General features: G+C 41.4%; 1 protein-coding gene across 1 annotated transcript in view; it reads right to left on the bottom strand.

The window, feature by feature from the left end:
- Nucleotides 1-22,701, bottom strand: part of RAPGEF5 (Rap guanine nucleotide exchange factor 5) — a 350,639-nt gene that overhangs the window by 194,520 nt on the left and 133,418 nt on the right. Inside the window, exon 6 of the mRNA XM_069729804.1 lies at nt 8,882-8,963. Coding sequence (XP_069585905.1) covers nt 8,882-8,963 — 82 coding nt within the window. The remainder of the gene's footprint in view (nt 1-8,881; nt 8,964-22,701) is intronic.

Here is a 22,701-nt window from a genome sequence, read left to right as displayed (position 1 = left end):
ACATCCATGTGAACAGCATAAGCTTAGCTTGCACATTAGGCCAGGGTCCCATTAGCGTATGGCATTCATTAATGCGAGAGCATCAGATATGATATGCTAATGACGCTCGGATCCAGCTCTACTGCGAGCGTGATCCGACTGTCAGTGCTCTGTGCTCCCATCATCTCACATGAGAGAATCACAGCACAGGTCCGGAGGAGACGGAGAAAGTAATGTCTCCATTTCCTCTGCTAACGGCGTCAGCGGGAATCGCACTGCACTCAGGTGATATCAGAGTGCAGTGCGATGTTTCACTCGCACCCATAGACTTATATGGGTAGTGTGACTCTGGCCTTAGAAAGTTTGTGAACCCATGAGAACGTTTTAAGAGGAAAGGCGTGCACTCTGGGAGTATGGAGCTGGTGCAGGCTGAACCTGGATTGGATCCAGACAACTCAAATTCGAAGAAAACAACCAAACTCAGAATATGAATTTGCATCATAAACATCAAATTTTTAATAGGGAACACCACAGTGATTAATCAAGTGGTGAGGTAACGTTTCGACCCCTTGATGGGCCTTTATCAAACCTCACTTTCAAGTGGAGAGCAATGGAAGAAGGGGAGAACAATGTCCAGGACGGACACAGCGGCTCCACCGGAGAAAAGAAGAAAATACGAGGATCCGGAATGGCACGGACAGGGAGTGTGATCCCTAAAAGCACTGTGGGTCCAGAGGCAGGGAGGTTGGCGGTAGTGTGACCACAATATATACCGTACATACATACATACGAAGTCAGTGTGCTTCTTCCCTACCAAACAACAAAAGCTGCTGCAGGATGCAAGTCTGTAATGTCAAGCACCAATTAGCAAGAGGCTACTGAAAATTACGGTAGTTTAAAGGAACTTTTATACTTTTATATAGCATTTTTATATAGAATTTTATGAAGTTGTCCAATGTGATATAAAACATTTAAATTAGTTGTTAAAAAAATCAATCTGTTGCAGACAGCACAGCTTAATAGGATGCCAATGACTGCTTAATTATTATTAGATACCGAGCTCCGTGCTCACTGGTAATCACAAAATCTATCGCTTATACCTACAATGATGGATAAGTGAATAAACATTAAGTTTCTAATTTACCCACTAATAAGTCAGAATGAAGTTCTGCTTACAACAGCAGAATGTATATTTTCCCTCTGCAACTAATGCTTGCTAGTTGTAATGCCTACCTTTCCAGATACCTAGAGGACAAATTAATAAAATGCATTGGTGCATATTTAATGACACAAAATTTAAACAGAACCTCGAATATAGAGTTTAATTACAGGGTTCAGAGCACTGAATGATTAAACAATTATAGGTATTTTTATTCGATCTGTACATTGAACACGAGTGGCTGGAAGGTGATCAAGGTTTCAAGAACCATCAGCAACAACCTTCAGTACACCATTCATACACATTCAAAGCTGAAAATGGAATCTTAAAGAGGATGGCAACTCAGCCGCGTGAATAAATACACAATGCATTTTTTGACTACTTAAAAGAGGACCTTTCACCAGTTTGAGAAAGTTACACTGGCAGAGCTAAAGAGCGGAGAAAAATATATTTTTTTATTTTTAATCTCCGCAGCGGAGATATTGGCTTGTAAAGTTTAGATTACCATCATTTATGAAAAGTCCATCGGGGTAGTGTCATCAGAGATTCTTCACTGGTAGTGTGTACATTGTCCCCTGCATGAGGTAGACCAATCATAAGCAAAAGGTGTAATGCAGGGGAAAAAGAACACGCCCCCAGAAGGTCAGAATAACACACCTTCTCCTGTGAGGTGTAGTAACAGACAGTCCTGCAATCGTCCCTCATCTCTGCACCTACTCTGTAGCATAGAGCACGGATGATTGTGATTGCACTTTCAACTTTCATCTCAAGGTAGTTAGAGAGCGGAGTACAGCGAAACTAAGTGTGATTACAACTACCTTTGCAGTTGCATCTCTCCTCCTCCCACATTGACTGTCATGATGAACGCTGAAAGCGTTTGTAACTACACTCATCTGTGCTGTACTCTACACAGAAGCTGCAGAAATCAGCCCTGAGAGCAGGGCTACCCATCATTACATCTCACTACACATGTGAGATGTAATTACCCCAAGGAAGCCAAAAACGAGGGTGGCGATACTTGCGGGGTTTTCTTGTCCTCCATTTTTGCATTCTTAACCACTCCTTCATCCTTTTGTCACACATATTTATGGGATGATAACTTGGTAACTCTTTCACATGGCAGATTCAGGCTTTGGAGCAGGGAACTATTAACACCTACATTTTACATGGGGCATAGGAATTTACTTGCCCATTATTTTTTAGCTCATTACTAGTGATGAGCGAATATACTTGTTACTTGAGATTTCCCGAGCACGCTCGGGTGACCTCCGGGTATTTTTAAGTGCTCGGAGATTTCGTTTTCATCGCCGCAGCTGCATGATTTACATCTGTTAGCCAGCATAAGTACATGTGGGGGTTGCCTGGTTGCTAAGGAATCCCCACATGTAATCGAGATGGCTAGAGATGTAAATCATTCAGCTCAGCTGAGGTGAGAAAAACTAAATCTTCGAGCACTAAAAAATACTCAGAGGTCACCCGAGCGTGCTCGGGAAATCTTGAGTAACGAGAATATTCGCTCATCACTATTCATTACCATATCTTTCTTTTAGGCTACAGCCATTATACTGTGTTTCTGCCATAAATATACTTTACTTTTCCATTCCATTAAGATTTGTACTATATAATGCATATGTATTTAGTTGATGTACGACAGGGGAACTTATTGTGATATCATTTACGGACATTTTTAATGTCTGATTTTTGGACATTTTCTTATATGACGTCTTCCATGCATCTAGTAGCTATATGCATTTTCGTAACTAGTTATTTTGCACATGTTATTTTATAAATTTCAGTGCAACTTTTCTGCCCCCATTGAGGTCTACATTGTTGAATGCAGGCTTCAGAAGGACAGAAAATCTAATATACGGTATGTAGAAAATTTTGAGTTCTGTAGTTAAATATAAAACTCTAAACTGTTATTGATGTCCAGAGTAACCAATCTAAGATTACATCTCATTCTATCAAAACAGCTTCAAAATGAAAGCAAAGTTCCAATTGGATGCGATAGTCAACAAAGACCATACTTCTTATAGCTTTGTTTAATGGGGCCCTTTGGCTTTTAAGGGTTTTTGCAATAGAGAATAGATGTTGCTTATCATTTGAAAAAAAAAATAGAGACAGGATTGTTTCAGGCTTGTACATGTTCCTGGGGATGGTGACGCTGATCAGGAATGACTTCCAAGCTCTTAGAGACTCACGAGGGTAAAAGCCAATAGAATTGTTCGGGCATATTCTTGTTGGCCAACGCAGGGCATGTTTTCTGGATTAATTTGATCAGTTTTGTCAGCTAGCTACTCATTTGTGACCAATTACAAGGAATGGATGGACGCACTGGGCTAGCTGGCTGTGTTTTGACAAGTCCTTTCTTTATCCATCACAGATATAAGTGAAGTCTTACAAGACATAACAAATGTCTCTTCATTTGACGATATGGGGATATTATTTTAATGATCTCTGTAAATGAGTGTTCTAATGAGCTGGAGTCATGGCTGTCTCCTCAGGCCGTGCTCTGGATTTACAGGCTCTGAACAAATGACACATGAATGCTCATTTCACTAGCAAATAGAAGCCAGGCTGTGTCAATAATAATGGAAAAACTGGCAGCAAACTGGGAAAAGACCTGATACAAATTAAGGTGTGACTACTGTATTCAAATCTGGCAAAGGCAAACTAAACAAGTTTTGCAGTAAACATAGGAGGGAAAGAAATGTAAATAAGTCGATTTCTGAGTTACAAGAACAACTTCTGCTTTTAGAGAACTACCATAAGTGGAATCACATAAAACATTGATCCTCGTTATTACATATTTCTAGCATGTAATAAAGACATTTGTTGTTTCAAGTTCATAAATGGGTAAAATTGCAAAGTGCTTGTTAAAAAGCAACTTTGCAATTTACTCCTTGTTAAAATTGCTCTCCGTCATTTAAAACAAAAATAATGTTCTAATGTATGGCTCATTGCTAAGGTTCCTGGCAACCAGCAATTCCAGCCTGGTGGTTATCAAGGTAAGGAGTGCATGACATGAGAACGCTCTATGCTTTACAGATTGCACGCACTGCTCACAAGCTTGCTTGATCACTAGATTGGGCCAGCTAAAGTCCCCTTCCCACCTTTTCCACCAACACTTCTCCCATGTTGAAAAAGGCAAACCGGCAGAGTTCGAGCCTGTTTGCTGGGTTCTCCATACATGTTTTGTGACTGTCACACAGCCGCGACACATGCAGCTGCAGCGCTGAACAGCTTATTATCGGGGACGCTCCAGGTATCCGGGCAGCTATTCGGGAAACGCTATAGCTATTGGGATAAGCTCTTATCTGAAGCTATTCAATCAACCCTAATAATCTCTGGAGGCAGAGTTATCTTCCAGGCAGTGTCCTCCCAGAGCCTGGAAGACGTCATTTATATAAAGTGATAAAAGATTATTTCTCAGCAACAAGGCATCTGGTATGAGACACACAGGGAGGACTTTTTTCAGCATTCTATAGCCTGTATTTCCATATTAATAATTTAGATAGGGAATCTGCTACCATAATTGACCTATCAGTTTTGGTGGCTTTAGCACTATAAATAGCCTTTAATTACGGTTTACATATTGGATGTAGTTAAAAGATAATTTAATCCAAAAACAGTTATTTAATTACTAGATAGTGGCCCGATTCTAACGCATCGGGTATTCTAGAATATGCATGTCCACGTAGTATATTGCCCAGCCACGTAGTATATTGCCCAGCTACGTAGTATATTGCCCAGCCACGTAGTATATTGCCCAGCCACGTAGTATATTGCCCAGTCACGTAGTATATTGCCCAGTCACGTAGTATATTGCTCAGCCACATAGTATATTGCCCAGTCACGTAGTATATTGCCCAGCTACGCAGTATATTGCACAGTGACGCAGTATACAGCAGACACGTAGTATATTGCCCAGCGACGTAGTATATTGCCCAGCGACGTAGTATATTGCCCAGTCACCTAGTATATAGCCCAGTCACGTAGTATATTGCCCAGCTACATAGTATATTGCCCAGTCACGTAGTATATTGCCCAGTCACGTAGTATATTGCCCAGTCACGTAGTATATTGCCCAGTCATGTAGTATATTGCCCAGTCACGTAGTATACAGCACAAAGCCATGTAGTATATTGCTCAGTCACGTAGTATATTGCCCAGCGATGTAGTATACAGCACAGAGCCACGTAGTATACAGCACAGAGCCACGTAGTATACAGCACAGAGCCACGTAGTATACAGCACAGAGCCACGTAGTATACAGCACAGAGCGACTTAGTATATTGCCCAGTCACATAGTATATTGTCCAGTCACGTAATATATAACACTGCCCACACAGTATATAACAGTGGCCACGTAATATCTAGCACAGCCCACAGAGTATATCACACAGCCCACATAGTATATAACACTGCCTATGTAATATACAGCACAGAGCCACACGGTATCTAACACAGCCCACGTAGTATACAGCAGTGTGGGCACCATATCCCTGTTAAAAAAAATAATTAAAATAAAAAATAGTTATATACTCACCTCTGGGATCCACCGAAGCTCCGGCGATAGGCGCGCGGCTGCCGCCATCTTCCGTTCCCAGGATGCATTGCGAAATTACCCAGATGACTTAGCGGTCTCGCGAGACCGCTAAGGCTTCTGGGTAATTTCGCAATGCATCGCTGAGAACGGAAGATGGCGGCAGGCGTGAGTGGCTCGGCGGACAACGGAGGGTGAGTATAGCAGGTTTTGTTTTTTGCAATTATTTTTAACATTACATTTTTTTTACTATTGATGCCGCATAGGCAGCATCAATAGTTAAAAGTTGGGGATACACAGGGTTAATAGCGGCGGTAACGGAGTGTGTTACCCGCGGCATAACATGGTCCGTTACTGCCGGCATTAACCCTGTGTGAGCGGTGACCGGAGGGGAGTATGCGGGCGCCGGGCACTGACTGCGGGGAGTAAGGAGCGGCTATTTTCTTCCGGACTGTGCCCGTCGCTGATTGGTCGTGGCTGTTTTGCCGCGACCAATCAGCGACTTGGATTTCCATGACAGACAGAAGCCGCGACCAATGAATATCCTTGACAGACAGACAGACGGAAGTGACCCTTAGACAATTATATAGTAGATGGGATATAAATTTAAAGGGGTTGTCCACTATTAAGGCAGCCCTTTTTCAATTGCTACATTCCAGCATATAGATTAAAAACAGCCTATTCTCACCCCCAGTGCCGTTCCAGCAACGTCTGAGTTGGGAGTTTGTGGACTCGTGTGTCGTTATGCCACGTGAGCCCAGCAACCAATTAGAAGCCGCTACACTCTTACTTCCTTTGGATGCAACGGACATTCCGAGACGTTCAGACAACAGAAGATGCTAACTTTGCTGGAATGGAACCGTCACCAGAAGTGAGTATAAGCTGTTTTTATGTTCTATGGGCAAATATAGCAATTGATATTTAATTTGAGCAGTGGACAATTCCCTTAAATATCTGATGAGATTCTAAATTCCTCCTAGAGCATCATGGTAATTGGGCATATAATGTATATATAGTGCACTTATCACCATTTATTTCAGCCTCCATCTTAATTCCTAGCTTTCATCCTGCATGTTGTTCCTCGGTGCTCTGTTAAAAATTTCATGTTGTATCATGACAGCTTCACCACTTCAACAATTAGAGCCAGTACCATCTCTATCTGCTGGGATGACACTGTCATCATTCTGTCCTCTCTATTCCCCTAAATAAATTAATATATTGTAAGTATACAGTTAAGAGAGGCTGTGATTTCCTACATTATTACTGTGAAAGAGGCTGATTGATAATCTTACCTATAATCAAAATAAAAAAATATAATAATACTAATATATTACCACATACAATGTAGAAGCGGAGATAAAGAGCAGATACAGATAAGTAGTATATATTATATTTTTATCCATATCTGTCGCTTATTTACCGCTGCATGTAGTGTGTGAATAAGCCAGGTACAGGTGTGGATTTACTACTCTAAATGAAGGCTTTTCTTTCCGGTCTTTACATTGTACATGCTGCATTCACGTTAATCAGGGCTCTATTGTGAGCGTAAACAGCCATTTTGTTGTAAACATTTGTATATTACTTGAATTGGGTAGTCATCTAAATGCGTTTTTTAAGCCACAATAGCGACTAACTTCTATTCTGAAGTCTTGAAAATGGAAGCACAGAAGCGCATGCTGCAACAATACTTTGTATGTATAGTCCTAATCCCATATATATAAGCACCTTACTTGAAACCTGAGCTCAATTCTGTGTTAATCTACTTATACTAGTGATGAATTGGTCGAAGTAATAATATTTATAGCACGCATTGCACTAGGACAACATTGATGCCAGGTCTACCCATTTTCCTGCTTTGGTATTGTTCTTAAAATACGTCATGCCTAAAAAGCCACGATAGCATAATAGCTTTCTAATCATGTCTATTGATATGTGAATGGGATTCCTCTATATATGATCCCTTTTCTTAATATGTATGCTATAAAATAACATAAATGCGTTTTTTTTTTCTAGCAGCCCTTCCCTCACACAAGAGGTATCTTGTTAAGACTGTATCTGAATTAAGTTCATGAATTACAATTTGCATTAAGTAAATCTGTTAATAAAATATTGCATCTTTTAACAAACATATGTGGTTATTTTTGTATGACTTAGACAGTGAAGTAATCCTAGGTCATATTGATGGATTTTCTGATATGATTATGATAGCACGATTTTTGGGACTATTTTCTTTTTGATGATCTCACGTGTTCTTTGATAGAGCCTGGAATCCAAGACTTTCCCGCAAACTTCTAGACATTTAAGCCAACATACGCAATAGATATGTCGACCAACTGCTCTCTCTCCCGACTCCTCCATACAAAGGAGCTGTTGAGCTCTCCTATGTTCTCCATGAGTGATCTCATGGGAGCAAAAGCATCTGCAGTCCGAAATCAGAGGTGCTGGTTCCTTATCCCCACCTACGTCATTAGTCAGAGGAAGAGTCAAGAGGCACCCATGCATATTAGACTGTCGAATAAGCCTAATGAAGATTTTGGCCAAGAACAGTCAAATATGTAGGAGGGCCTTTAGTTGGCAAACTAGGCACTCAAGGTAAACCATATATAAGACCATATCTGACCATAATTTGAAGCCTCTTGCTTCGCAGTAACAGAAGTACGACTTGGTGGATTTGTCACAGATTACACTTTGCAGTGAAATACATGTGAATAAGGTTTTTAAAACCCCATCAACTTTTTGCGAGAACATATTTTTTCAAAAGATTTTAAGGCATGCCGCTAATTAACATATCCTCCTATTATCTTGCACACCTTGGATTTCACCATGGGATTTTGCCAAGAAAAAAAAAATCCATGGTGCATTTTTCTGCCATGTCTGCATGTACATTTAGAGGACATGGTCAGAAAATCAGCATATACTGTACTGAAAAGCCAGAATGTTTACGCTATATATATACATATATATATATATACACACACACATCTGAATACACAACATGAAAGTGTGAAATTGTGAAAATTCTTAATAATTGATGTACAGAGAAGAGAAACAAATATCACACAATACAACCATTTATATTACTACAGTTCGTACACTAGGAGAATATTTACATTTTTACAAGGCTATAGGTAATGTAATATACGGTAAAAGAAGAGAGAAGATGTCACAGATAACATCTGACTATTCATTTAACTTACCGCAGATGTAAGACGGGCAAGCGCCTGGATTTGGAGGATTCTGTTGTTTGCATCAGATCCATTCTCTAACTTATCAGCCGATCTATTGCACGGAAGGAAAAAGACAGGATGGTTACTGAAATATACGGATATAACAAGAACTGAAAAATTACAAGTTTTTGGCAGATTTGTTTTAAGACTACCTACATCTGGATGTTTATGTATTTGTGACTTCCGGTGGTATCCAAACGCCATCGAGAATGTTACCTGGGACTCCTAAAAGCTAGAGGGGTGAGCAGATTTACAAGTGCCGTTTCTCTTATTGCAGCCTTAAGTTGTCCTTGTATTACGTGGACGCCATTAATCTGAACAATTTGCCTTGTAGCCACAGCAAATAGCTCTCTGGCCCAAGCCTCATTTAGATGTATCTGAGCACATGCGATTTAGCTGGGGGGTGTTGAAAGCAAAACACACAAAGTTTAATAACTCCTTGTATACAGTTATTAATGCTGGGAAAAGCCACTGACATTTATACATTACTCTTATAGCAGGGGGAATGCATTACGACAGACATACAAATGAGTGGCCAACCATGTAAGTAATGGGCAGTTCGAGTCTGTCAGCGCTGGAGCAAGTCCCTGTTCTTGTTCATAAAAAGGGATTCAGAGTGGCACATGCATCCAGTGCAGCCACATTTGTCGCTAGCGCCTCTACCAAGAAGCTCCCGCTATCACTGTTTAGTGTTGTCTTGATGAATAAGAGAAACAGCAGGACTCGCAACACATGGACTCAGTACTATTTGTGCCTACATAACTTGGAAGGAAAAAAAACACTGCTTTCCTTATCAAAGTGACCACCTAAGAAGACTAACAGTTCAGCATAGATACAGAGGTCACCTTGTTATCATATAACTACTGCTATGAAGTGAGCGTCAGTCATTGTAGTTTTCATAAAAAATAATACACGAACAATATTGTTCAGGTAAAATATGAAAAATAATAAAATGAAACCAATCACCAGGACGGGCCACATTAAAGCATTTTAAAAAATCAGATGCATTATCCATTATGACCATCAGGATGATGGTGAGATACCGTGGCCCTTACCTTTATCAAAATCGTATCCCAAAATGGAAAGATGTCCCCTATCCCTAGGGTACCGGACAACTTACTGATCACTGAGGGTTCGATTGCTGGATACCCCAGTGATCCCAAGAATGGTAATCTCGATACCTAATTTGGGCTCCGCAGATCCCAGTCTTGAGTAGAACGGAAATGCAAAAGCTCAACCTCCGTTCCATTAATTTTCTATGGGACCAACAGAAATAGCTGAGTGCTGTACTAGGGTACTAGGCTTCCTTCAACAGTTCCATATGCAATGTATGGAATGAACGCCCAACATGCGCATCTTTGCTCCATTCAAGACAGGGATCTGTAGAGTCACAAAGCCCTGTTCTCAGGATTAGTAGTGGTCACAGATCCCCAGTGGTTAGTAAGTTAGTAAGTTATCCCCAATCCTATGGATAAGGAACAACTTTTGAAACTGTGAGCTGACCTTTTAAAGAGGTTGGACATTTAACAAAGTCTAGGTGACATGATTATATGGCACTTACTAATGTACAGTACAGATGAAAAGTTTGGACACACCTTCTCATTTAAAGATTTTTCTGCATTTTTATGACTATGAAAATTGTACATTCACGCTGAAGGCATCAAAATTATGAATGAACACATGTGGAATTATATACTTAACAAAAAAGTGTGAAACAACTGAAATTATGTCTTATATTCTAGGTTCTTCAAAGTAGCCACCTTTTGCTTTGATGACTGCTTTGCACACTCTTGGCATTCTCTTGATGAGCTTCAAGAGGTAGTCACTGGGAACGGTCTTCCAACAATCTTGGAAGGAGTTCCCAGAGATACTTAGCACTTGTTGGCCCTTTTGCCTTCACTCTGCGGTTCAGCTCACCCCAAACCATCTCGATTGGGTTCAGGTCTGGTGACTGTGGAGGCCAAGTCATCTCGCGTAGCACCCCATCACTCTCCTTCTTGGTCAAATAGCCCTTATACAGCCTGGAGGTGTGTTTGGGGTCATTGTCCTGTTGAAAAATAAATGATGGTCCAACTAAACGCAAACTGGATGGAATAGCATGCCACTGCAAGATGCTGTGGTAGCCATGCTGGTTCAGTATGCCTTCAATTTTGAATAAATCCCCAACAGTGTCACCAGCAAAGCACCCCCACACATCACACATCGTCCTCCATGCTTCACGGTGGGAACCAGGCATGTAGAGTCCATCTGTTCACCTTTTCTGCGTTGCACAAAGACACAGTAGTTGGAACCTAAGATCTCAAATTTGGACTCCTCGGACCAAAGCACAGATTTCCACTGGTGTAATGTTCATTCCTTGTGTTCTTTAGCCCAAACAAGTCTCTTCTGCTTGTTGCCTGTCCTTAGCAGTGGTTTGCTAGCAGCTATTTTACCATGAAGGCCTGCTGCACAAAGTCTCCTCTTAACAGTTGTTGTAGAGATGTGTCTGCTGCTAGAACTCTGTGTGGCATTGACCTGGTCTCTAATCTGAGCTGCTGTTAACCTGCGATTTCTGAGGCTGGTGACTCGGATAAACTTATCCTCAGAATCAGAGATGATTCTTGGTCTTCCTTTCCTGGGGAGGCCCTCATGTGAGCCAGTTTTTTTGTAGCGCTTGATGGTTTTTGCCACTGCACTTGGGGACACTTTCAAAGTTTGCCCAATTTTTCTGACTGACTGACCTTCATTTCTTAAAGTAATGATGGCCACTCATTTTTCTTTACTTAGTTGCTTTTTTCTTACCATAATACAAATTCTAACAGTCTATTCAGTAGAACTATCAGCTGTGTATCCACCAGACTTCTGCACAACACAACTGATGGTCCCAACACCATTTATAAGGCAAGAAATCCCACTTATTAAACCTGACAGGGCACACCTGTGAAGTGAAAACCATTCCTGGTGACTACCTCTTGAAGCTTGCCAAGAGTGATCAAAACAGCCATCAAAGCAAAAGGTGGCTACTTTGAAGAACCTAGAATATAAGACATATTTTCAGTTGTTTCACACTTTTTTGTTAAGTATATAATTCCACATGTGTTAATTTATAGTTTTGATGCCTTCAGTGTGAATGTACAATTTTCATAGTCATGAAAATACAGAAAAATCTTTAAATGAGAAGGTGTGTCCATACAAATTACAGGCTCTCTTCCTATACTTGTTAGTTAAGTTTTACTCAAGGCCTTAAAAAGCTACTCTTATATGCCACATAATATGGCAAAAATACAGCTCTGGCAAAAAATTAAGAGACCACTGCAAAATGTTCAGTATGTCTGATTTTTCTATTTATATGTATAGTTTTGAGTAAAATGGAAATTGTTCTTTTATTTTATATACTTCTGACAACATGTCTCCGAATTTCCAAGCAATACATTTTGTATATTTTTTCTGACAAAGAAAAATAGTCAAAATAAAGAAAAACAAAAAAACAGTGCTTTCAGACCTCAAATAATGCAAAGAAAATAAGTTCAAAATCATTTAGAAACAACAATACTAATGTTTTAACTCAGGAAGAGTTCAGAAATCAATATTTTGTGGAACAACCATGATTTTTAATCACAGCTTTCATGCGTCTTGGCATGCTTTCCACCAGTCTTCCACACTGTTTCTGGCGCAAAAATGTAAGCAGTTCTTTATTTAATGGCTTGTGACTATCCATCATCCTCTTGATTACATTCCAGAGGTTTTCAATGGGGTTCAGGTCTGGAGATTGGGCTGCCCATGACAGGGTTTTGATGTGGTGGTCTCTTAATTTTTACCAGAGCTCCATATATTGGGGATACGGATTCCCACCAAGGGGACATACATCGATCTGGAGAATGAGGCCCTGATGCGCTGTCAGTGGAGTGGATTGCTGTCAGTGGAGAGGTGGACAGAATTCCCATCCTTTTGTATGCAAATTCCAAACACCCCTTTACTGTCAGCACCACACATTATTTGACACCTGTATCTAATATACATTGAATGAAAGCAGATCCTGTGGACAAAGTGAGAACATCCTTTTTAAAACACTCCTGCTTTCTGAAAAACACTGCACATGGACAGGTCTGGACACTTGTCCCTCCATGAGCAGCCATTCTGAGATCACGAGGTTTGTGCAGTGCGTGATGAAGGCTACAATAACAAGAGCAGGAGGAGAACCTGTGATACCTGTATATTATTATTATTATACATTTTTATAGCGTAACTAGCTGAAGAGCCCGGCGTTGCCTGGGCATAGTAAATATCTGTGGTTAGTTATAGCACCTCACTTCTCTTATTTTCCCATCACACCTCTCATTTTCCCAATCACATCTTTCATTTTCCCCCTCACACCTCTCATTTTCTCCCTCACTCCTCTCATTCCCCCTTAACATTTGTCATTTCGACCTCACATCTGTCATTTTCCTATCACTCCACTATTTTCCCTCGCTCCTCTCATTTTGCACTCACACCTTTTCATTTTCCACTCACACCCCTCATTTTCACCTCAGTATATAAATGTTTGCATCTCCCTTATATATAGCATACACCTGCATGTCATCTCCTGTATATAGTATATACCTGTATGTCATCTCCCCTGTATATAGTATATACCTGCTGTGTGTCATCTCCCCTGTATATAGTATATCTGTATGTCATCTTCTATATATAGTATATACCTGTATGTCATCTCCTCCTGTATATAGTATATATCTGTGTCATCTCCTCCTGTATATAGTATATACCTGTATGTCATCTTCTATATATAGCATATACCTGTATGTCATCTCCTCCTGTATATAGTACATACTTGTAGGTCATCTGCTCCTGTATATAGTATATACCTGTGTGTCATCTCCTCCTGTATATAGTTTATACCTGTATGTCATCTCCTCCTGTATACAGTATGTACCTGTATGTCATCTCCTCCTCTATATAGTATATACCTGTGTGTCATCTCTCCTGTATATAGTATATATCTGTGTGTCATCTCCTCCTGTATATAGTATATACCTGTATGTCATCTCCTCCTGTATATAGTATGTACCTGTATGTCATTTCCTCCTCTATATAGTATATACCTGTGTGTCATCTCCTCCTGTATTAGACTTCGTTCACACGTTATTTGCTCAGTATTTTTACCTCAGTATTTGTAAGCTAAATTGGCAGCCTGATAAATCCCCAGCCAACAGGAATCCCTCCCCCTGGCAGTATATATTAGCTCACACATACACATAATAGACAGGTTATGTGACTGACAGCTGCCGTATTTCCTATATGGTACATTTGTTGCTCTTGTAGTTTGTCTGCTTATTAATCAGAATTTTATTTTTGAAGGATAATACCAGACTTTTGTGTGTTTTAGGGCGAGTTTCGTTTGTCAAGTTGTGTGTGTTGAGTTGCGTGTGGCGACATGCATGTAGCGACTTTTGTGAGATGAGTTTTGTGTGGAAACATGCGTGTAGCAACTTTTTGTGTGTCGAGTTGCATGTGACAGGTTAGTGTAGCAAGTTGTGTGCAGCAAGTTTTGCACATGGCGAGTTTTGTGCATGGCGAGTTTTATGTATGGTGCCTTTTGAGTATGTGCAAGTTTTGTGTGAGGCAACTTTTGCATGTGTTGCAACTTTTGTGCATGTGGTAATTTTTCCACGTGTGCAAGTTTTGCGTGTGGCGAGTTTTCCATGAGGTGAGTTTTGCACTTGTGGCGAGTTTTGCGTGAGGCTCGTTTTTGCATGTGGCGAGTTTTGCGCATGGCGAGTTTTGAGTGGCAACTTTGTGTTTCGACTTTTATGTGGCAAGATTGGTGTATGTGTGGTGAAATGGGTGCTGAGGGTGGTATATGTGTTCAAGCACGTGGTAGTGTGTGGCCCATTTTGTGTGTGTGTTCATATCCCCGTGTGTGGTGAGTATCCCATGTCGGGGCCCCACTTTAGCAACTGTACGGTATATACTCTTTGGCGCCATCGCTCTTGTTCACATCTGGCAGCTGTCAATTTGCCTCCAAGACTTTTCCTTTCACTTTTCCCCATTATGTAGATAGGCGCAAAATTGTTTGGTGAATTGGAAAGCGCGGGGTTAAAATTTCACCTCACAATATAGCCTATGATGCTCTCAGGGTCCAGACTTGTGACTATGCAAAATTTTGTGGCTGTAGCTGCGACGCCTCCAACACTTTTCCTTTCACTTTTTCCCCATTATGTAGATAGGGGCAAAATTGTTTGGTGAATTGGAAAGCGCGGGGTTAAAATTTCACCTCACATAGCCTATGACGCTCTCGGGGTCCAGATGTGTGACTGTGCAAAATTTTGTGGCTGTAGCTGCGACGGTGCAGATGCCAATCCCGGACATACACACACACACACACACACATTCAGCTTTATATATTAGACTAGCTGAAGAGCCCGGCGTTGCCTGGGCATAGTAAATATCTGTGGTTAGTTATAGCACGTCACTTCTCTTATTTTCCCATCACGCCTCTCATTTTCCCAATCACATCTTTAATTTTCCCCCTCACATCTCTCATTTTCTCCCTCACACCTCTCATTTTCTCCCTCACTCCTCTCATTCCCGCCTAACACTTGTCATTTCGACCTCACATCTGTCATTTTCCGATCACTACACTATTTTCCCTCACTCCTCTCATTTTGCACTCACACCTTTTCATTTTCACCTCACACCTCTCATTTTCACCTCAGTATATACATGTTTGTCATCTCCCTTATGTATAGTATACACCTGTATGTCATCTCCTGTATATAGTATATACCTGTATGTCATCTCCCCTGTATATAGTATATACCTGCTGTGTGTGATCTCCCCTGTATATAGTATATACCTGTATGTCATCTCCTCCTATATATAGTATATACCTGTATGTCATCTCCTCCTATATATAGTATATACCTGTATGTCATCTCCTCCTGTATATAGTATATACCTGTGAGTCATCTCCTCCTGTATATAGTATATACCTGTATGTCATCTATATATAGCATATACCTGTATGTCATCTCCTCCTGTATATAGTATATACCTGTAGGTAATCTGCTCCTGTATATAGTATATACCTGTGTGTCATCTCCTCCTGTATATAGTATATACCTGTATGTCATCTCCTCCTGTATATAGTATGTACCTGTATGTCATCTCCTCCTATATATAGTATATACCTGTATGTCATCTCCTTCTATATATAGTATATACCTGTATGTCATCTCCTCCTGTATATAGTATATACCTGTGAGTCATCTCCTCCTGTATATAGTATATACCTGTATGTCATCTATATATAGCATATACCTGTATGTCATCTCCTCCTGTATATAGTATATACCTGTAGGTAATCTGCTCCTGTATATAGTATATACCTGTATGTCATCTCCTCCTGTATATAGTATGTACCTGTATGTCATCTCCTCCTTTATATAGTATATACCTGTGTGTCATCTCTCCTGTATATAGTATATATCTGTGTGTCATCTCCCCTGTATATAGTATATACCTGTGTGATCTCCTGTATTAGACCTCGTTAACACGTTATTTGCTCAGTATTTTTACCTCAGTATTTGTAAGATAAATTGGCAGCCTGATAAATCCCCAGCCAACAGGAAGCCCTCCCCCTGGCAGTATATATTAGCTCACACATACACATAATAGACAGGTTATGTGACTGACAGCTGCCGTATTTCCTATATGGTACATTTGTTGCTCTTGTAGTTTGTCTGCTTATTAATCAGAATTTTATTTTTGAAGGCTAATACCAGACTTTTCTGTGTTTTAGGGCGAGTTTCGTTTGTCAAGTTGTGTGTGTTGAGATGTGTGTGGCGACATGCATGTAGCGACTTTTGTGAGATGAGTTTTGTGTGGAAACATGCGTGTAGCAACTTTTTGTGTGTCGAGTTGCATGTGACAGGTTAGTATAGCAAGTTGTGTGCAGCAAGTTTTGCGCATGGCGAGTTTTGCGCGTGGTGAGTTTTATGTCTGGTGCCTTTTGAGTATGTGCAAGTTTTGTGTGAGGCAACTTTTGCATGTGTTGCAAATTTTGTGCATGTGGCAATTTTCCGCATGTGCAAGTTTTGCGTGTGGCGAGTTTTCCATGAGGTGAGTTTTGCACTTGTGGCGAGTTTTGCGTGAGCCTATTTTTTGCATGTGGCGAGTTTTGCGCGTGGTGAGTTTTGAGCGGCGACTTTTGTGTTTCGACTTTTATGTGGCGATGTTGGTGTATGTGTGGTGAAATGTGTGCTGAGGGTGGTATATGTGTTCAAGCACGTGGTAGTGTGTGGTGCATTTTGTGTGTGTGTTCATATCCCCGTGTGTGGTGAGTATCCCATGTCGGGGTCCCACCTTAGCAACTGTACGGTATATACTCTTTGGCGCCATCGCTCTCACTCTTTAAGTCCCCCTTGTTCACATCTGGCAGCTGTCAATTTGCCTCCAACACTTTTCCTTTCACTTTTCCCATTATGTAGATAGGGGAAAAATAGTTTGGTGAATTGGAAAGCACGGAGTTAAAATTTCACCTCACAACATAGCCTATGACGCTCTCAGAGTCCAGACGTGTAACTGTGCAAAATTTTGTGGCTGTAGCTGCGACGCCTCCAACACTTTTCATTTCACTTTTTCCCCATTATGTAGATAGGGGCAAAATTGTTTGGTGAATTGGAAAGCGCGGGGTTAAAATTTCACCTCACAACGTAGCCCATGACGCTCTCAGGGTCCAGACGTGTGACTGTGCAAAATTTTGTTGCTGTAGCTGCGACGCTTCCAACACTTTTCCTTTCACTTTTTCCCCATTATGTAGATAGGGGCAAAATTGTTTGGTGAATTGGAAAGCGCGGGGTTAAAATTTCACCTCACAACGTAGCCTATGACGCTCTCAGGGTCCAGACGTGTGACTGTGCAAAATTTTGTTTCTGTAGCTGCGACGCCTCCAACACTTTTCCTTTCACTTTTTTCCCCATTATGTAGATAGGGGCAAAATTGTTTGGTGAATTGGAAAGCGCGGGGTTAAAATTTCACCTCACAACATAGCCTATGACGCTCTCAGGGTCCAGACGTGTGACTGTGCAAAATTTTGTTGCTGTAGCTGCGACGCTTCCAACACTTTTCCTTTCACTTTTTTCCCCCATTATGTAGATAGGGGCAAAATTGTTTGGTGAATTGGAACGCGCGGGGTTAAAATTTTGCCTCACAATATAGCCTATGACGTTCTCGGGGTCCAGACGTGTGACTGTGCAAAATTTTGTGGCTGTAGCTGCGACGGTGCAGATGCCAATCCCGGACATACACACACACACATACACACACACACACATTCACACATTCAGCTTTATATAGTAGATTTATTCCATGGTGCTTTACATGTGAAAAGGGGCAAATATAGACAAATACAATTAAACATGAGCAAAAAACAAGGCACACAGGTACATAAGGAGTAAGGGCCCTTCCCGTGAGGGCTCACAGTCTGCAGGGGATGGGTGAGGATACACTAGGAGAGGGTAGAGCTGGTTGTGTGGCGGTTCAGTAGGTTGAGGATCACTGCAGGCTGTAGGCTTGTCGGAAGAGGTGAGTCTTCAGGTTCTTTTTGAAGGTTTCCATGGTAGGCGAGACTCTGATGTGTTGTGGTAGAGAGTTCCAGAGTATGGGGGAGGCACAGGAGAAATCTTGTATGCGGTTGTGGGAAGAAGAAATGAGAGGGGAGTAGAGATGGAGGTCTTGAGAGGATCGGAGGTTGCGTGTAGGTAAGTACCGGGAGATCATGTCACAGATGTATGGAGGAGACAGGTTGTGGATGGCTTTGTATGTCACTGTAAGGGTTCTGAACTGGAGTATCTGGGTGATAGGAAGCCAGTGAAGGGCTTGGCATAGGGGAGAGGCTGGGGAATAGTGGGGAGACAGGTAAATAAGCAGAGTGTAGAATGGATTGGAGTGGTGCCAGAGTGCAAGAGGTAAGGCCAGAGAGTAGGAGGTTGCAGTAGTCAAGGTGGGAGATGATAATGGCATGCACTAGTGTTTTTGTGGTGTCGCGGTCAAGGAATGCATGGATCCGGGAGATTTTTTGAGTTTGAGATGGCAGGAGGAGGCAAGGGCTTGTATATGTGGCTTGAAAAAGAGGGCAGAGTCGAGGATCACCCCGAGGCACCGGGCGTATGGGACTGGGGAAAGTGAGCAGCCATTGACATTGATAGATAGGTCTGTTGGAAGGGTAGAGTGAGATGGGGAAAAGATGATGAATTTTGTTTTGTCCATGTTCAGTTTTACAAAGCAAGCAGAAAAGAAGGCTGAGATAGCAGACAGACAGTGTGGGATTTTGGTAAGTAAGGAGATGAGGTCAGGACCGCATAGGTACAGTCATGGCCAAAATTTTTGAGAATGACACCAAAATTATATTTTCACATGATCTGCTGCCCTCTGGTTTTTATTAGTGTTTGTCTGATGTTTATATCACATACAGAAATATAATTGCAATCATATTATGAGTACCAATAGGTTATATTGACAGTTAGAATGAGTTAATGCAGCAAGTCAATATTTGCAGTGTTGACCCTTCTTTTTCAAGACCTCTGCAATTCTCCCTGGCATGCTCTCAATCAACTTCTGGACCAAATCCTGACTGATAGCAGTCCACTCTTGCATAATCAATGCTTGCATTTTGCCAGAATTTGTTGGTTTTTGTTTGTCCACCCGTCTCTTGATGATTGACCACAAGTTCTCAATAGGATTAAGATCTGGGGAGTTTCCAGGCCATGGACCCAAAATCTCTATGTTTTGTTCCATGAGCCATTTAGTTATCACCTTTGCTTTATGGCAAGGTGCTCCATCATGCTGGAAAAGGCATTGTTGTGCGCCAAACTGCTCTTGGACGGTTGGGAGAAGTTGCTCTTGGAGGACATTCTGGTACCATTCTTTATTCATGGCTGTGTTTTTAGGCAAGACTGTGAGTGAGCCTATTCCCTTGGCTGAGAAGCAACCCCACACATGAATGGTTTCAGGATGCTTTACAGTTGGCATGAGACAAGACTGGTGGTAGCGCTCACCTCTTCTTCTCTGAATAAGCTGTTTTCCAGATGTCCCAAACAATCGAAAAGGGGATTCATCAGAGAAAATAACTTTGCCCCAGTCCTCAGCAGTCCACTCCCTGTACCTTTTGCAGAATATCAGTCGGTCCCTGATGTTTTTTCTAGAGAGAAGTGGCTTCTTTGCTGCCCTACTTGAAACCAGGCCTTGCTCAAAGAGTCTCCGCCTCACAGTGCGTGCAGAAGCACTCACACCAGCCTGCTGCCTTCCTGAGCAAGCTTGGCACTGCTGGTAGTCCAATCCCACAGCTGAAACAGTTTTAAGATACGGTCCTGGCGCTTGCTGGTCTTTCTTGGGCACCCTGGAGCCTTTTTGACAACAAGGGAAGCTCTCTCCTTGAAGTTCTTGATGATGCGATAGATTGTTGACTGAGGTGCAATCTTTGTAGCTGCGATACTCTTCCCTGTTAGGCCATTTTTGTGCAGTGCAATGATGGCTGCACGTGTTTCTATAGAGATAACCATGGTTAACTGAAGAGAAACAATGATACCAAGCACCAGCCTCCCTTTAAAGTGTCCAGTGATGTCATTCTTACTTAATCATGACTGATTGATCGCCAGCCCTGTCCTCATCAACACCCACACCTGTGTTAATGGATCAATCACTAAAACGATGTTAGCTGCTCCTTTTAAGGCAGGACTGCAATGATGCTGAAATGTGTTTTGGGGGTTAAAGTTCATTTTCTGGGCAAATATTGACTTTGCAAGTACAGTAATTGCTGTTAAGCTGATCACTCTGACATTCAGGAGTATATGCAAATTGCCATTAGAAAAAATGAAGCAGTAGACTTTGGAAAAATTAATATTTGTCTCATTCTCAAAATTTTTGGCCATGACTGTAGATCTACGTGTCATCGGCGTAGATACTGCATACCGTGGGATTCTATGAGCTGTCCTACGCTGAAGGTGTAGATGGAGAAGAGTATGGGTCCTAGAACAGAGCCTTGAGGAACACCGATGGACAAGGGGCGGAGTGAGGAGGTGGCGTGGGGGAGGGAGACACTGAATGTTCGGTCTGTCACATATGACGATATCCAGGATAGGGGCAAGAAATGAGAGCATCTGTAGCAGAAGGGAGTGGTTTACAGGGTCAAATACAGAAGACCGGTCCAGGAGAAGAAGGACAGAGTAGCGGCGCTTGCTCTTGGCAGTTAGTATATTAGCAAGAGCCACAAAATCATGTCCTCGACACACTTATGTAAAAATAAAGATAAACTGGACAACCCTTTTAAGCATTCTCAGACAGACAAGGTCACATGACATATTCTTTTATACTTCTGACTTGTAAGAAACATGAAAAGTCATCTTGAAAAGTTGTGTGACTTTTTAATCTGCTCACTGATGATGGCGCTCAACTGCGTACCTCCCCTCCGCATCAGGCCACAAAGGACAATTCAAACTGTCCTCTTCAGAGAAGAACAAACTGATATGGACACTAACTAAGGAATTCCAACTATGTGTGTCAATATAAAACAGTATTTGTATATAGAAAAAACAAAAAGACAAAGAACAGAAATCATCCTCCGAGATTCACCGGCTCCCAACACCTTCATACCTACAGAACTTCATTTCCATTACAATATTTATAGTAAAATGCAATAATTCTTGTATTAAGCAACAACGTCTCAGAGGTGAATGACATTTTAATCTCTAACACTTACAGAATAGCGGAATCTCATTGCTTTCAGGCATGTCAAATAATTCACAGCCCAGAACAGGCTGTCATGAGACAAAAATAAAAGGTCCACGGTGCCAAGTGGGATTCAGGCAGCATTAAGAAATATACATTATAGGTTTGTTTTATGTCCAGAGATCAACGGGAACACCACAAAGGACCATGACTAAGGACAATTCTATGTCCGAAAGGCGTCAGTTTTTGCCTTGAAGCAACATTTTTTAAGGACCTTAAACCTTTTAATCTTCACTAATAAATTGATGATGTTTTATACCTAAAACAGCTGGATAACTTTGTTAGCTTTGACAACAGAATGGAAGCTGTAAGTAAATATATCAGAGGCATGATGTTAGTTTCCCATATGATCTAATACCTATACACCATGTGTGCAGCGCACACGTGCACCTGTCCGCTGTGTACATACCATATGTTTAGAAACAAACACAAGATGTGTATTACTTGGAAGTTAAGAGGTGAGGACTGTTGAAGGCTTCATGAATTCCTGCTAGACAAGAATATATGTCCTTCAGGAAATATGAGCTTCCAATAGCATCATCTACCAACCGGCCTCTGTACTTAGGTCCCCGACTTCTGCATTAGATACCCAAATTGTTATGCATCTGTAACGAGGCTTTCATCAGACAGAAAGCTAACAGCTTGCTCTTTACATAGGCATCTCATTTCGTTTTTTAATGCAGCATCTCTACATGAGCCAAATAACATCCAGACAGTCAATTTAATGCACTCACGCCTGTGAAGTTAATGTGATGTACTGCAGACACTTTACAGCCGCTATATCCGGCCTTGGTTTACTTGCTTTTATACGGTGCTGCATTTATTCCAGGATGCTCTGACAGGGAGTGGATTGTGTAGCAATGGAAACCTCTTACTTAATGCTAATTCATTTCAGTCATCAGTTCACACCAAATAAAAAGAAGCTTTCATTCCTCACATACATCAACACCTGATATCAACACAACTCTGTCACTTGGTATCCAAAGGCATCACTGCTGAAGACTTTACAGCGGCAGTGAGAGAGG

Source organism: Ranitomeya imitator, chromosome 6, assembly GCF_032444005.1.
Source record: "Ranitomeya imitator isolate aRanImi1 chromosome 6, aRanImi1.pri, whole genome shotgun sequence".
Classification (NCBI taxonomy): domain Eukaryota; kingdom Metazoa; phylum Chordata; class Amphibia; order Anura; family Dendrobatidae; genus Ranitomeya; species Ranitomeya imitator.
This window is presented reverse-complemented; position numbering and strand designations above follow the sequence as displayed.